Source organism: Lutra lutra, chromosome 8 (genome assembly GCF_902655055.1).
Source record: "Lutra lutra chromosome 8, mLutLut1.2, whole genome shotgun sequence".
Taxonomy (NCBI): domain Eukaryota; kingdom Metazoa; phylum Chordata; class Mammalia; order Carnivora; family Mustelidae; genus Lutra; species Lutra lutra.
Genome location: NC_062285.1, coordinates 90,651,300 through 90,663,053, shown reverse-complemented (window position 1 = coordinate 90,663,053; position 11,754 = coordinate 90,651,300). Strand labels below are relative to the sequence as shown.

General features: G+C 34.5%; 1 protein-coding gene across 6 annotated transcripts; it reads left to right on the top strand.

Annotated features, from left to right (window-relative positions):
- The first annotated feature begins 380 nt into the window (after window positions 1–380).
- On the top strand, window positions 381–11,496 carry LOC125107891 (natural killer cells antigen CD94-like). 6 transcript variants are annotated; one of them, XM_047743369.1, is made up of 7 exons: window positions 381–398; window positions 5,720–5,818; window positions 7,035–7,127; window positions 7,273–7,335; window positions 8,838–8,989; window positions 10,066–10,169; window positions 11,092–11,496. In XM_047743369.1, the coding sequence occupies exons 2-7, from the start codon at window positions 5,812–5,814 to the stop codon at window positions 11,213–11,215; spliced, it is 543 nt and encodes a 180-aa protein (XP_047599325.1). In that variant the 5' UTR covers window positions 381–398; window positions 5,720–5,811; the 3' UTR covers window positions 11,216–11,496. The 6 variants fall into 6 exon arrangements, with proteins under 6 accessions (XP_047599325.1, XP_047599323.1, XP_047599329.1 ...); XM_047743371.1 differs by lacking the exon at window positions 381–398 and adding an exon at window positions 6,705–6,784 and having other exon boundaries at window positions 5,602–5,818; window positions 7,034–7,127; XM_047743367.1 differs by lacking the exon at window positions 381–398 and having other exon boundaries at window positions 5,598–5,818.
- The last annotated feature ends 258 nt before the right edge of the window (window positions 11,497–11,754 follow it).

Genomic DNA, 11,754 nt, shown 5'->3' with positions numbered 1-11,754 from the left:
TCCTCTCTCTCTCCCTCTTTGCTTCTTCCTTCCTCCCTCCCTTCCTTCCCTTCTTTATTTCTTCTTTCTTTCTTTCTTTCTCTCTTTCTTTCTTTCTCTTTCTCTTTTCTTCTTTTCCTCTTTCTTCTTTCCTTCTTTCTTTCTTTGCTTTTCTTGCCAAATCTATGTATCACCTAAATGATGTACTTGTTTTTGTGTAACTTGATTCACTTTATAAACTAAAATTACAAATAAATAAAAAGACTACTTCTCTACCAAAGAATTAGGGACACATAACATTTTTAAGAATAATCCTTTATATGCCCTTTTCTTTCAGATTTGGTTCAGGCAACTGGATTTTGGAAATGTATATGTTAATTGACCTTCACTGGCTGAGAGATCAGTAAGAAAACTAAAAGGTGCGTTTTCCAGACTGATGGGTTTTTACTGATTTGAGTAATCTCCTGTTTGGTACTTACTGTGTCTTACTATTCTTAGGAAATTCTTTCCCCCTGTTTTTCCTTTATGCTCAAGTTTTATCAAGAGATACTGATCATTGAGCTTTGTAATGCGTATATTTTTGTCTAAGGTCAAGAAAGAGGCTTTGTGCCATTCCACAGATATTTAGCAAAAATACTTCAGTTTTAGACCTTAGGAAGTAAACAATGTGTCACTAGGTGTGTTGCTTCAGAGTGAGAACTTAAACACCCACCCAACAGCTCACCACAAACAAACTGTTTCCATCTACATGAGGACTGACAAGCCACAGTGGCAGCCAACAAGTTCTATGCAACTCTTACATGAGGTCTTACACTCTTCTGAAGTCTCCTGTGATGGGACTTACTAATTAGAAGAGATATGCTTTAAGAGCTGAGATTAAGAAATTTTGAAACAAATTGTATGGTTTTTGTTTTTTTCCCTCATTCTGGTTTTATAAACCCCTCTCTGCCCTTAATCAGAGAATGCCAATGTTTTATCCAAAATCTATGTTACCAGTTAGGACATTACTTTGAATGCTTCTTTTGACATCTTACTTTATAAAACAGCTATTAGGCAGTGTCAAGTGTTGAGAAAAATCTAAGTATATCCAAAACTTCCACATTTTTTTTCTTTCATCTGAATCTGAGTAAGTGCTTCCTGAACCAGATGCAGAATTGATTGCTTCCTTGAATTTGTTGCTTGTTTGTCTATTTCTTTTGATGGGAAACAGTTCCCTGGTACTTTTAATTTCATGGGAAAAAAAGAGAAACATTGTTGTGTAACATCTTTGGTTAAATCATGATTGAATTTGTAACTATCATCTAAATCACAACTGTAAAATGATACCCTGCTAGTCAAACAACCATGCAGTATCTAAACTCATAATACAGTTGCAAAGATATTGGGTAAAAAATACAGATTGAATTAAAACAATGTGTTGAATAAGAACTGAAAAATCAGCATTTCTCTAATGGCAAATATTTCCTCACTTGCTGGAGCTACAAAATGATCATCTCAACTCCTCAGAGAAGGCCAGAGCGAGATTCTGTAAGGAACAATCCTAGTCGACTCTTAGGAAAGTTCTGTTGGTGGAACCGAATGAGCAATAAGAATCTGGTTACTCAATTTAAAGTAATGTCAGGATCTTTAACTCCAGGACAAGAATATTCAAAGGGGGAAATTTAAATGATTTCCTATTGCTAGATCTACTTGTGTAATCTTTACATCAAAGAAAGTATTGGATAAAGCAGAATTTCTGATGTATAAATTGCTACATCAGTGAAGTAGTGGAATGTCCCAATGCTTCATTAGGATTAAGTGTACCGGTACTGGGAAATGTGTACTCATACACTTAATGAGACGTTCAATTAAACACTAGAATAGGCATGTGATATGTGCTCAATAAATGTTAAAATGTTCCCCACTAAATCAAATCATTAAAATGAAAATTGGTAAAGTTCCAGTCACTTATTTGCCTTTTCTTTCACAACCAAACTTCAGGATAACAAAATAAAAGGTGGCAGTTACTTTCTAAAATATAAAAACAGAGATTATGTGATAGCAGTTACACAAACTTATATACAAGACAAAATTGCATAAAGCTATAACACACTTACAAATAAGTGCATATAAAACTGGTGACATCTGGGGGCGCCTGGGTGGCTCAGTGGGTTAAAACCTCTGCCTTTGGCTCAGGTCATGATCCCAGGGTCCTGGGATCGAGCACCGCATCATGCTCTCTGCTCGGCGGGGAGCCTGCTTCCTCCAATCTCTCTCTCTGCCTACTTGTGATTTCTGTCTGTCAAATAAATAAATAAAAATCTTAAAAAAAAAAAAACTGGTGACATCTGAATAGTTTATGGATTGTATGAATGTCAATGTCTTGGCTTTGATATTATACTCAAATTGTGTAAGATATTACCATGGGGAAAACTGAGTGAAGGGTGCCAGGGGACTACCTCTATTGTATTAATTTTACAACTTTTGTCAATCCATATGCATTGCAACATAAAAAGTAAAAAAAAAAAAAAAGAGAGAGAGAGATTAACTAGAAGAAAGTATAGTTATTCTCTTTGTATTAGTGCCAGCTATCTTCATTTCCCTTTCTCATATCTCAGCTACACTATCCTCTCTCTAACGTGGAGCCTACTTAAAAAAAAATAATAAGGAAAGAAAGAAAAAAAGAAATAACAAATTCAGAGACAGTGGATTTGCTAAACATTTTCAAATCAAAGCTCATACAAGTCATGGCTCATCTGTTATAACATTCTTCCTTGATGAATCAGGACTTGAATTGATTACAATTGGTACACAAGAAGTTCACTCTTTTTTCCCTGTGCTTCAAAATGAACTTTTATAGGTTGATCAGTGGTAGACTCATTCATAAAGACCTATCTTAAGAAAAACATAAAGGAAATAAAACAAACAAACAAACAAAAAAACCAAACACTGAAAAGGGGCCAACAATTTCCCAAATTTCATCTTTCTAGAAATTTAGTGCCTTGGATTTCCTTTAGATGATCATTACTCTTCATTTTATACCGCATTGTTTTTAGTAAAGTTGGCCGCACTCCAGTATCCAAATTGGACACCAACCAATTCAAATCAATCAATGTGTCTTATCTACTAGCCACAGAATCTGCATCTGGCCTAATCAGTGTCAGCAAGATGGAGATGGATCCTTAGATAACTCTTTAGAACTTGAGGAAAATAAGCTAGACACGAATGAGTTTGTAGTATATTGTTCTAGTTATGTAAATTTCAAAAATGGTTTGAATTTTTGCATTTTGCAGTTTGCATTTGAGGTGAAGATAATTTTGGAAGCAAGATGGAGGTGATATCTGGAAGGAGAAAGAGAGTAGTGACTACCAGATTAGGTAAGGAAAGATCTTGAGGGTGCTGGGAATGTTCTATTTCTTGATGGGAGTGGTAGCTGCAGGTATTTCCTTTGACAATTCATTAGAATTTTTGCTTTTATTACATTTCGATATGTATGTTTCCTTTTATTTAAGAAATTGGGAAGAGAAATGTGTGTTGAATTTTTTCTGTCTTATTTAGGTTTTGTTTTGAGGCATGTCTATTACCTATTTTTCACTTTACAGTAACTACAGCTCTGTATTTCCAAATCTAATTTATCCCACAAGCTCATGCTCAAATTTCAATTTTAATATGAGTCCTTTCTTTATTTCTTTCTGAAGTTGCCTCTCCCTTCTCTGTTTCTTTGTTCTGTTCCAGAGTGGATTGGGAATAGATTCAATGATACCACTTTTGTAATGAATGAAGCACAAATGAGAGAGAGCTGGGGTCTCCTGTGATTTCCAGAATTTTAGTATATTAGAGTAGATAGAGAGTAGAGATCAATCAATATTTTCTCAAACCTAGTGTCACACATTTTCCATTCGGTGATATTGAAAAATACCTCAACACTGAGCTGAATAATTTTGATTTGGTTGTTAGATGTTGAATGAACTTTGAAAAAATTATCTGATTGTTCCTTGCACCCTAAAGTAGTCATTATAGAACTGACATAAGGTGCCTTACCAAATTACATGAATAACATAAAATTCAGGTTTCTGGAAAAAGGTTAAGAAACTCTTTTTCTTTAATTAAAAAATTTTTTTTAAAGATTTTTATTTATTTGACAGACAGAGATCACAAGTATGCAGAGAGGCAGGCAGAGAGAGAGGGGGAAGCAGGCTTCTCGCCAAGCAAAGAGTCCGATGCGGGGCTCAATCCCAGAACCCTGGGATCATGACCTGAGCCGAAGGTAGAGGCTTTAACCACTGAGCCTCCCAGGCGCCCTGGTTAAGAAACTCTTAAGAAAATTTACAATGAATAAAAATGGACCATTAGCAAATATTAAAATACAGACACTTGTGTTTTTATGAAAATAAATTATTTTAATTATGAATAAAAAATACATATTCAGTGTTCTTCCCAGATGATGTTTCATTTAAATAAAGTGAGTAGGTTCATGTTTCATACTTTAGGTGATTAGAGATAAAATAGGTAATCATAATTCTAACATGCCACTTCAAAATAGAGTAGAATTTCATTCTTATCCATTGTTTTATGCAACAACCAATTAAACTTTGAATCACAACTATTTTAACTCATTTCTACCATTTTTTAAAAAATAATGGGGCCTTTTTGCATCTCTGAAATAATATGTGGAACCATATTAGAGGTATGAATATAAAAACTAGTACATCCTTTTAAGAAAGCAAGTTCTTGCCATGCCTGCTTCTGAAACTTCAGCTGACTCTAGAAACTCTAAGACAAGTGCTTTATCTTCATAGTTTCATTGAATTCAAATGTCTGAAGATGGGACGTTCTAATTACTTAGGAAGAAACTGTTGCTTAAGGCATTTATGTTCTGGTGTATCCTAAGATGAATACACTTTGATGGTGATTTATAAACCATAAGTGAATGGGCAGAAAGAGAGGAAGAGGCAAAGGGAGAGAAATGAGTCATGTGATTACTTACTTATTATAAGAGAAAATTGTGGGGAAAAAAAAAAGAGAAAATCATGTTGGAGCATGAGGTTAAATAGCGGAGTCAGATGACATTCATTTACTTTACTCAAAATGCAGTGAGCCCAGATTTGCATAGGCAAAAGCAAATCTATAACTCTGTGTAATTGGGGCTGCTGGGACTGGGACTTAACTTCGTATGTTCCACTGGTTTCTAACCAGGGCTTTATGAATTCCTACCATCTTAAGTCAGACATTCACTTAGTACTTGGTTTTTGGAGGATGACTCCACTTTCTCTCATAATTTGTTAAGTGTCAGGTAGTTCTGGTGCTCTTCTTAGTTCTTTTTTTTTTAGTTTACTCAGGTAACACCAAAGCAGTTTTATAGAATTGTCCTCAAGGTAGAGCCTCAGGGTGTGAAATTTGAGACATGAAAACAAAGGAAACAGGGTAACAATTCATCTTCCAGATTCCCAGTAAACTCGAAGGATGAAAACCATAAATTTCCCCTGTTTTCCAAATGGTTTTTAAGATGATTTTGATATTCACATATTTTAAAAAATCCCTCTCATTTTCTTTTATGATAATCAAAGGGTTTGCATTACACATGTCCTGTGGTGATTTCCTGTGTTGTGGTTCCTGGAACATTTTAGAAGCTAGTGACTTTAAGCTTCTTGTTCATATGATACATTCACCTATAGAAGATTCGAGAACATTGTTCAAATAAATAATTTTTCTCTTTTTTTTTCTTTTAAATTTCTTCATGCACGACTTTGGGATTGTTTAGCCTTCAGCTCAGCTCTGTGAACCAACACACCACCATCCTTCTTGATTAAGCACGTACTGTGTGTTGCTGCCATCGACACTGGAACATTCCTCATGGCAGGTATGTGAGTTCCGAGTCATAAAATTTTTAAAAATGAAATGAAAGAGAAAAGGCATCTCAGGGATATGGCTAATTTCAGGGCAGCGCTTTTAGGAAGAAATGGACATTTTTAAGCTTTCCATGTGTCCGTGCTCTCCACTTCTGATTCTTTATCTGTAACTTAGAAATGATTTTGTGAAACTTTTCTAGCAGGTTTATAAAGAGTGGCTTCTGACAATGATAAGCTCTAAACTCTGAATGCAAACTGAATTTACCAGATTAAGTTATGAACAACATAATGCTAGCACTGAAGTAAATTAGTGACAATGCTTACAAGTGTTCTTTTAAAAATTTACCATTTGTGTTATGACACCCTAAGTCACCTAGATTAATTGTATGTCTGTTAGTGACTCTTTGGGAGAGTGCTAAGGTTAATGCCACATCTCCTAACATTAATTTGTTTTAGGGTAAATGCCAAAAAGCAGTAATTTTTGGTATGAGAAAGCGTAATGTTCTTGAAAAAAAATGGTTGCTAATATATCATAACTTAATGTACGGTGAAATGAATCCAGGTCCCCAAGGTATTACCCATACGTCACACCAGGCTGGGAGTGTTCCTTTGTCTTCTCTTCCTTATCAAAAAACCTCTACAAAGCTACAAGCAGCTGGACATTTCATAGGTAGAGAATGCACTGAGGTGACTAGAAGGGCACATTTCCAAGTACTATTGCGGCAATGATAGAAGATGCTAAGTAAAAGACTCTGGGTCTAGACAAACTTTCATTTGATTTCTGACTTGAATACTGACTAGCTTTGATACCTGGAGAAAATAACATTATTAATGGATCTGACGTTTTCTTATCTACTTAATGGGAATCATATTATCTTGTGATTCTTGTTACGTAAGTCTATAAAACACAACTTGATGCCTGCTGATGTCTTCTTACTCTGGATCTCTAAGCTTCTTTGTGGAATTAAGAAATAAATGCTAAGTCCACTTTACTGGGACAGGACTGGTAAAGGAGAAAAGTTATAGATAATTTCAGTAATGAATAAATTACGGCACATAAAAATTTGGATATTGGAGCAAGTTCTGAAGGGAATATTTTCATTTTTCAGCGTTTCATTGGCAAGATTATTGGGTTATCAAACCAAAGGATGTTTGGATTCTCTCTCACTGTATTACTTCTAAGAAGTTTGTTCTTTAAATAATCACTGTATTTCTCTTTCACTACAGCTTCTCAGACCACTCCATGGAATTTGATTTCTGGGATCTTAGGAGTAACGTGCCTTATTTTGATGGCTATTATGGGAATTTTGTTGAAAAATTGTAAGTTTTTCTAGGCAAGTTTGTATAAAGACCATAACTATGGTGAAACTATTCAATAATAAATGTTTCATTTTACTAATGTGTAATATTTTATTATTTCATAAACTTGTATCTAATGAAGTAAATTTTTAATCATTTCTTACAGTATATCCTAAACAAAGTATTCAGCCAACATTGTCTCTAGATGCAATCAGCGAAGTCCAGAAAGGTAGGTTCCATACTTTGGAAAATCTTAGTTTTGGTAGTTTCTGTTTTTCCTCACACTGAGCATGATGGAATAGTACACTTAAGAATACAGTTTTACCTACTAATTGTAGGATAGTCATGTTTCATTTTTCTCTAATGTAAAAAGCATTAAATTACATTGAACATGGGTCATTTACATATTTAAGTAATAAGGAAAATATTAACCTGAAATGACATTTTTTTTCCTATATGAGTGCTCATGTTTAAGTAACAAATAAAAAAATAAGTTACAGTAAATACTATGGTTAATCCTAATTACCTGCTGGTTTGCTCATAGCTCATATTTTTATATCTCTTCACCTTTGCTTCTGCTTCTTGCATGACTCAGAATATAGTGAAGAGATTTCTGTTATTTTAAACCCACTTATCCAGTGGAAGCCAGCTCAAAGTCCAGTTTTTTTAAGGTAGTTTTTCCAAATGATCTCCAAATTGTCTCACCATCTTCTGTGATCATATTTGTCTTTTTTTTCCCTTAACATTTTTTTCCATCCGTATTGAGATATTATTGACATATAATGTGTAAGTTTAAGGTAATCAACAGGTTGATGTGATACACTTATAGTTGCAAAAGGATTACTACCATAACATTTGCTAATGCCTCTATCATGTCACAGAATTGCCATTTCTTTTTTTATGGTGAGAGCCCTCTAGATCTACTTTTTTAGCAACTTGCGGGTATATAATACAGTATTGCTAACTGTAATCATAACTGTGTGCATTAGGTCCCCAGAACTTATTCACCTTCTAACTGGAAGTTTGAACCCTTTGACCAATATCTTTCCATTTACCCCACCCTCCCGCTCCTAGTAAGGACCACTCCACCCTACACTTCAGAACCGTTCACTTGACAAAGATTTGAGTACCTACCATGTGTCTTGACTTTTATCACTGAGGAGAGTAAATGTTCAAGACACTATCACTGGGAAATTGTGTAGTATCAGACTTCAAGCTCATTGTTTTATTTATCTCTATTTTGAAAATAAAATATCCAAACATCGGAATTCTCCAATTTGTGCTATATTCTTTTCTGACTCAGGAAATATGCTAAAATATTTTCCTTTACATATCTCTTTCATCTCATTTATTCTTATTTATACAGCAGAGCTCAATTTGGGGTCATTTCCTCAAAAAGATTCTTCAGCCGCCCTCTAATTTACACTCTGCTACCCAATGTTTTAACATACTGACTTACTCTTGTGTATACTTACCGAAATTATCATTAAATCTACTTGATAAATGATTGGAAATTATATTGTTCTGGCTCTCTATATCTTGAATATAATCTCTATTAGGAAAAACAGTATGTCTGACTTGTTCACATTAATAGCCCCTGAACTGTTGTATGTGTAGTAGATTCTCAAAGAATATTTGTGGAAAATAGTGAAGAAATAACAAACGATTTTTGAATGAGTAAATAACATTGAAAAAATTGAATGTCATAAGTCTTTTTTCTTTTTTTCTTAGGCTCTAACTGTTGTTCTTGTCCAAAAGGCTGGATTGGGTACCAGTGCAACTGCTACTTCTTTTCTGGTAAATTTAAAAATTGGACAGAAAGTAATAGTTTCTGTGCTTCTCAGAATTCCAGTCTACTTCAGTTTCAAAATGAAAATGAATTGGTATGTATTTAATTCTGATTTCCTACATTTTCTTTGACCTAGGAAAATATGCTATCTAAGTAAGCTGAATAATTTGTCTTTTTTTTTTTAAACATTTTATTTATTTATTTGAGAGAGAGTGAGAGTGAGAGAGAGCATGAGCGAGGAGAAGGTCAGAGGGAGAAGCAGACTCCCCGTGGAGCTGGGAGCCTGATGCGGGACTCGATCCCGGGACTCCAGGATCATGACCTGAGCCGAAGGCAGTCGCTTAACCAACTGAGCCACCCAGGCGCCCTAATTTGTCTTTAATTATAGTAAATGCATGGTTATTATTTGAACTGACTTGCTAATTTGCTATATGTGAAACAATCATTATAAAACCTACATAAAATTTCTCAAAGATTTATATTATAGGAATAAAAATCAAGTTACAGTCCAGATAAAGTACAAGCAACATTTTAGAGAGAATTCAAAGAATGAATAATGGGCCATTATTTTTACTCAAAGACTAATAAAATAACTTTATAATTTTTAGTTCATTAACTGGACTTATAATTTCTTTTGTAAATACATCTTTTGTCATCATTCTGGGATTTAATGTGCGATAAGTACGGAATGTCTGATAAAAAAATTACCCAACTTAAGAAAAAGTGAAAAATTTCTCTAGCTGCATTAAGAAACTGTCTTGAGTATAAGTTAAGTAGACTATATCTATGAAATTTATCCTCCAGATACTGTTGATGTGGGATCAAATTTGATTGTAATCTTCTTTGAAGGAGGTGTTCCGTGAAAATTCTTACTTCCTTCTAATGTTTTCTATTCCTTGAAGTGGTATTCTGTGACATTTATTTGTGTATCATAAATGATATTTGTGGAAATTAGTGAATAAATAACATAAGGAAGAAAAGCATGTAACTATACTTTCGATAAGGAAGAAAATATGAGGCATGTGACTATGTTTTTTAAACTGGACATTAAAAATGATTTCAGTTTCTGTGATTATAAAGCTAAATTTGATGCTGACACTTTCTTAAAAGTATATTATTCCTGGAATACATTCAAATTTGATTAATATGTTTGTTTCTGTTTCCAATCAGCATTTTATGAGCTCCAGTACATATTTTTACTGGATTGGACTCTCTTACCATAAAGACAAAAAGGCCTGGTTGTGGGAAGATGGCTCCCCTGTCTCCCAAGATCTGTAAGTTTCTGGCAGTCAAGTTCCCTTTTAGCCCTGCCCTGCCCTGTCCTGCCCTACCTTCCCTTTCCCTTCCCTAACATTCCCTCCCCTCCTCTCCCTTCCCCTCCCTTCCCTTCCCTCATCTTACCTTTTTCTCCTCTCCTCTCCTTTCTTTCTCTTTTAGATCTTTATGCGTTTACCTGTAGATCTCACCAGATACTGTAACATCTGGGAGCACTGTAGCTAGGATAACCTATCTAAGTCATGAAAATATAGAAAAGAGAGGCGATCTAACAATTTTAGCTCCATCTAGATCATCCAAATTTATGCTTAAGTGACATGAAGTTAGAGTACTTGTGACCATAACACAGTTTTTATTTTATTTTATTTTTTTTGGCCTCATATCAGCCCTTGGATGCCTACGTGCATGTACAGATGCTTACCTTCACAGAAGCTGTGCAGGGAAAATAGCATATTATTTTCTTTTCTTGAGTCTGTTATTTTCAGCATACTCCCATGTTTCAAATATTCTGAGGTTATTTTCTGTATATTTGTAAACTTTGGTCCTCATTTTCATTCATAAACCTTGGATTTGCAGCCTCAGACAATGATGAATCTTATGCTTGGATTTGTTTTCCTAGACTTGATTATCCAGTATATCTTTAAACAAGAAGCATACCATATATCAAAACCATTGAAAACAGAAGGAAAAACATGAAATCCTTGTCCTTAATGCTGTTGATTATTGAGGCAGTAGCTGAGTTTTTGTAATACTGTGCTTTGAAATTGTGAAAACATGGCTCTTGCATAAAAATCAATTGACTCAATATATTAATATCTCATTCAAATGCTTTAAAAAATTCTATCATTTAATAAAAATACACTATCCTTGAGTAGTCTCATTTCCTTTTTTTATATGTTAACATTTTATTTTTCATTACAGATTGCCATTACTTCAAAAATTAAATACAGAGAAATGCACAAAGTATAGCTCAAGCCAAGGTATTTTGGACGAACGCTGTGATGATGAAAGTCGTTTTATATGTATAAAAAGAGCTTATTTATAAATGTGTTTCTTGGAGTGGGAGGGGTGGGCAGTGAAGATTCAGTAGTACTAAGAGCATGACTTTACCTCTTATATTATTGCTAATTATCTACTTCTGGGATCTGTAAAATGTTTCAAATCATGTCTTATGATACAATTTTCATACATTTGAAATGATGTGCTTCAAAATTAGTGAAATTTGGGGCACCTGGGTGGCTCAGTCGGTTAAACGGCTGCCCTCAGCTCAGGTTATAATCCCAGGGTCCTGGGATTGAGCCAGGCATCAGGATCCCTGCTCGACGGAGAGCTTGCTTCTCCCTCTCTCTGCCTGCTGCTCTGCCTACTTGTGTTCTCTTTCTCTCTGTCAAACAAATAAATAAAATCTTTAAAAAATAAAATAAAATAAAATAGGTGAAATTTGTGCACCTATATCTGCCATAACAGTGCCCCAAGGTAAAGAATTTCAGGACTATTGTGATTTTTTTTTTTTTTTAAAGATTTTATTTATCTGACAGAGAGAGATCACAAGTGGGCAGACAGGCAAGCAGAGAGAGAGAGAGG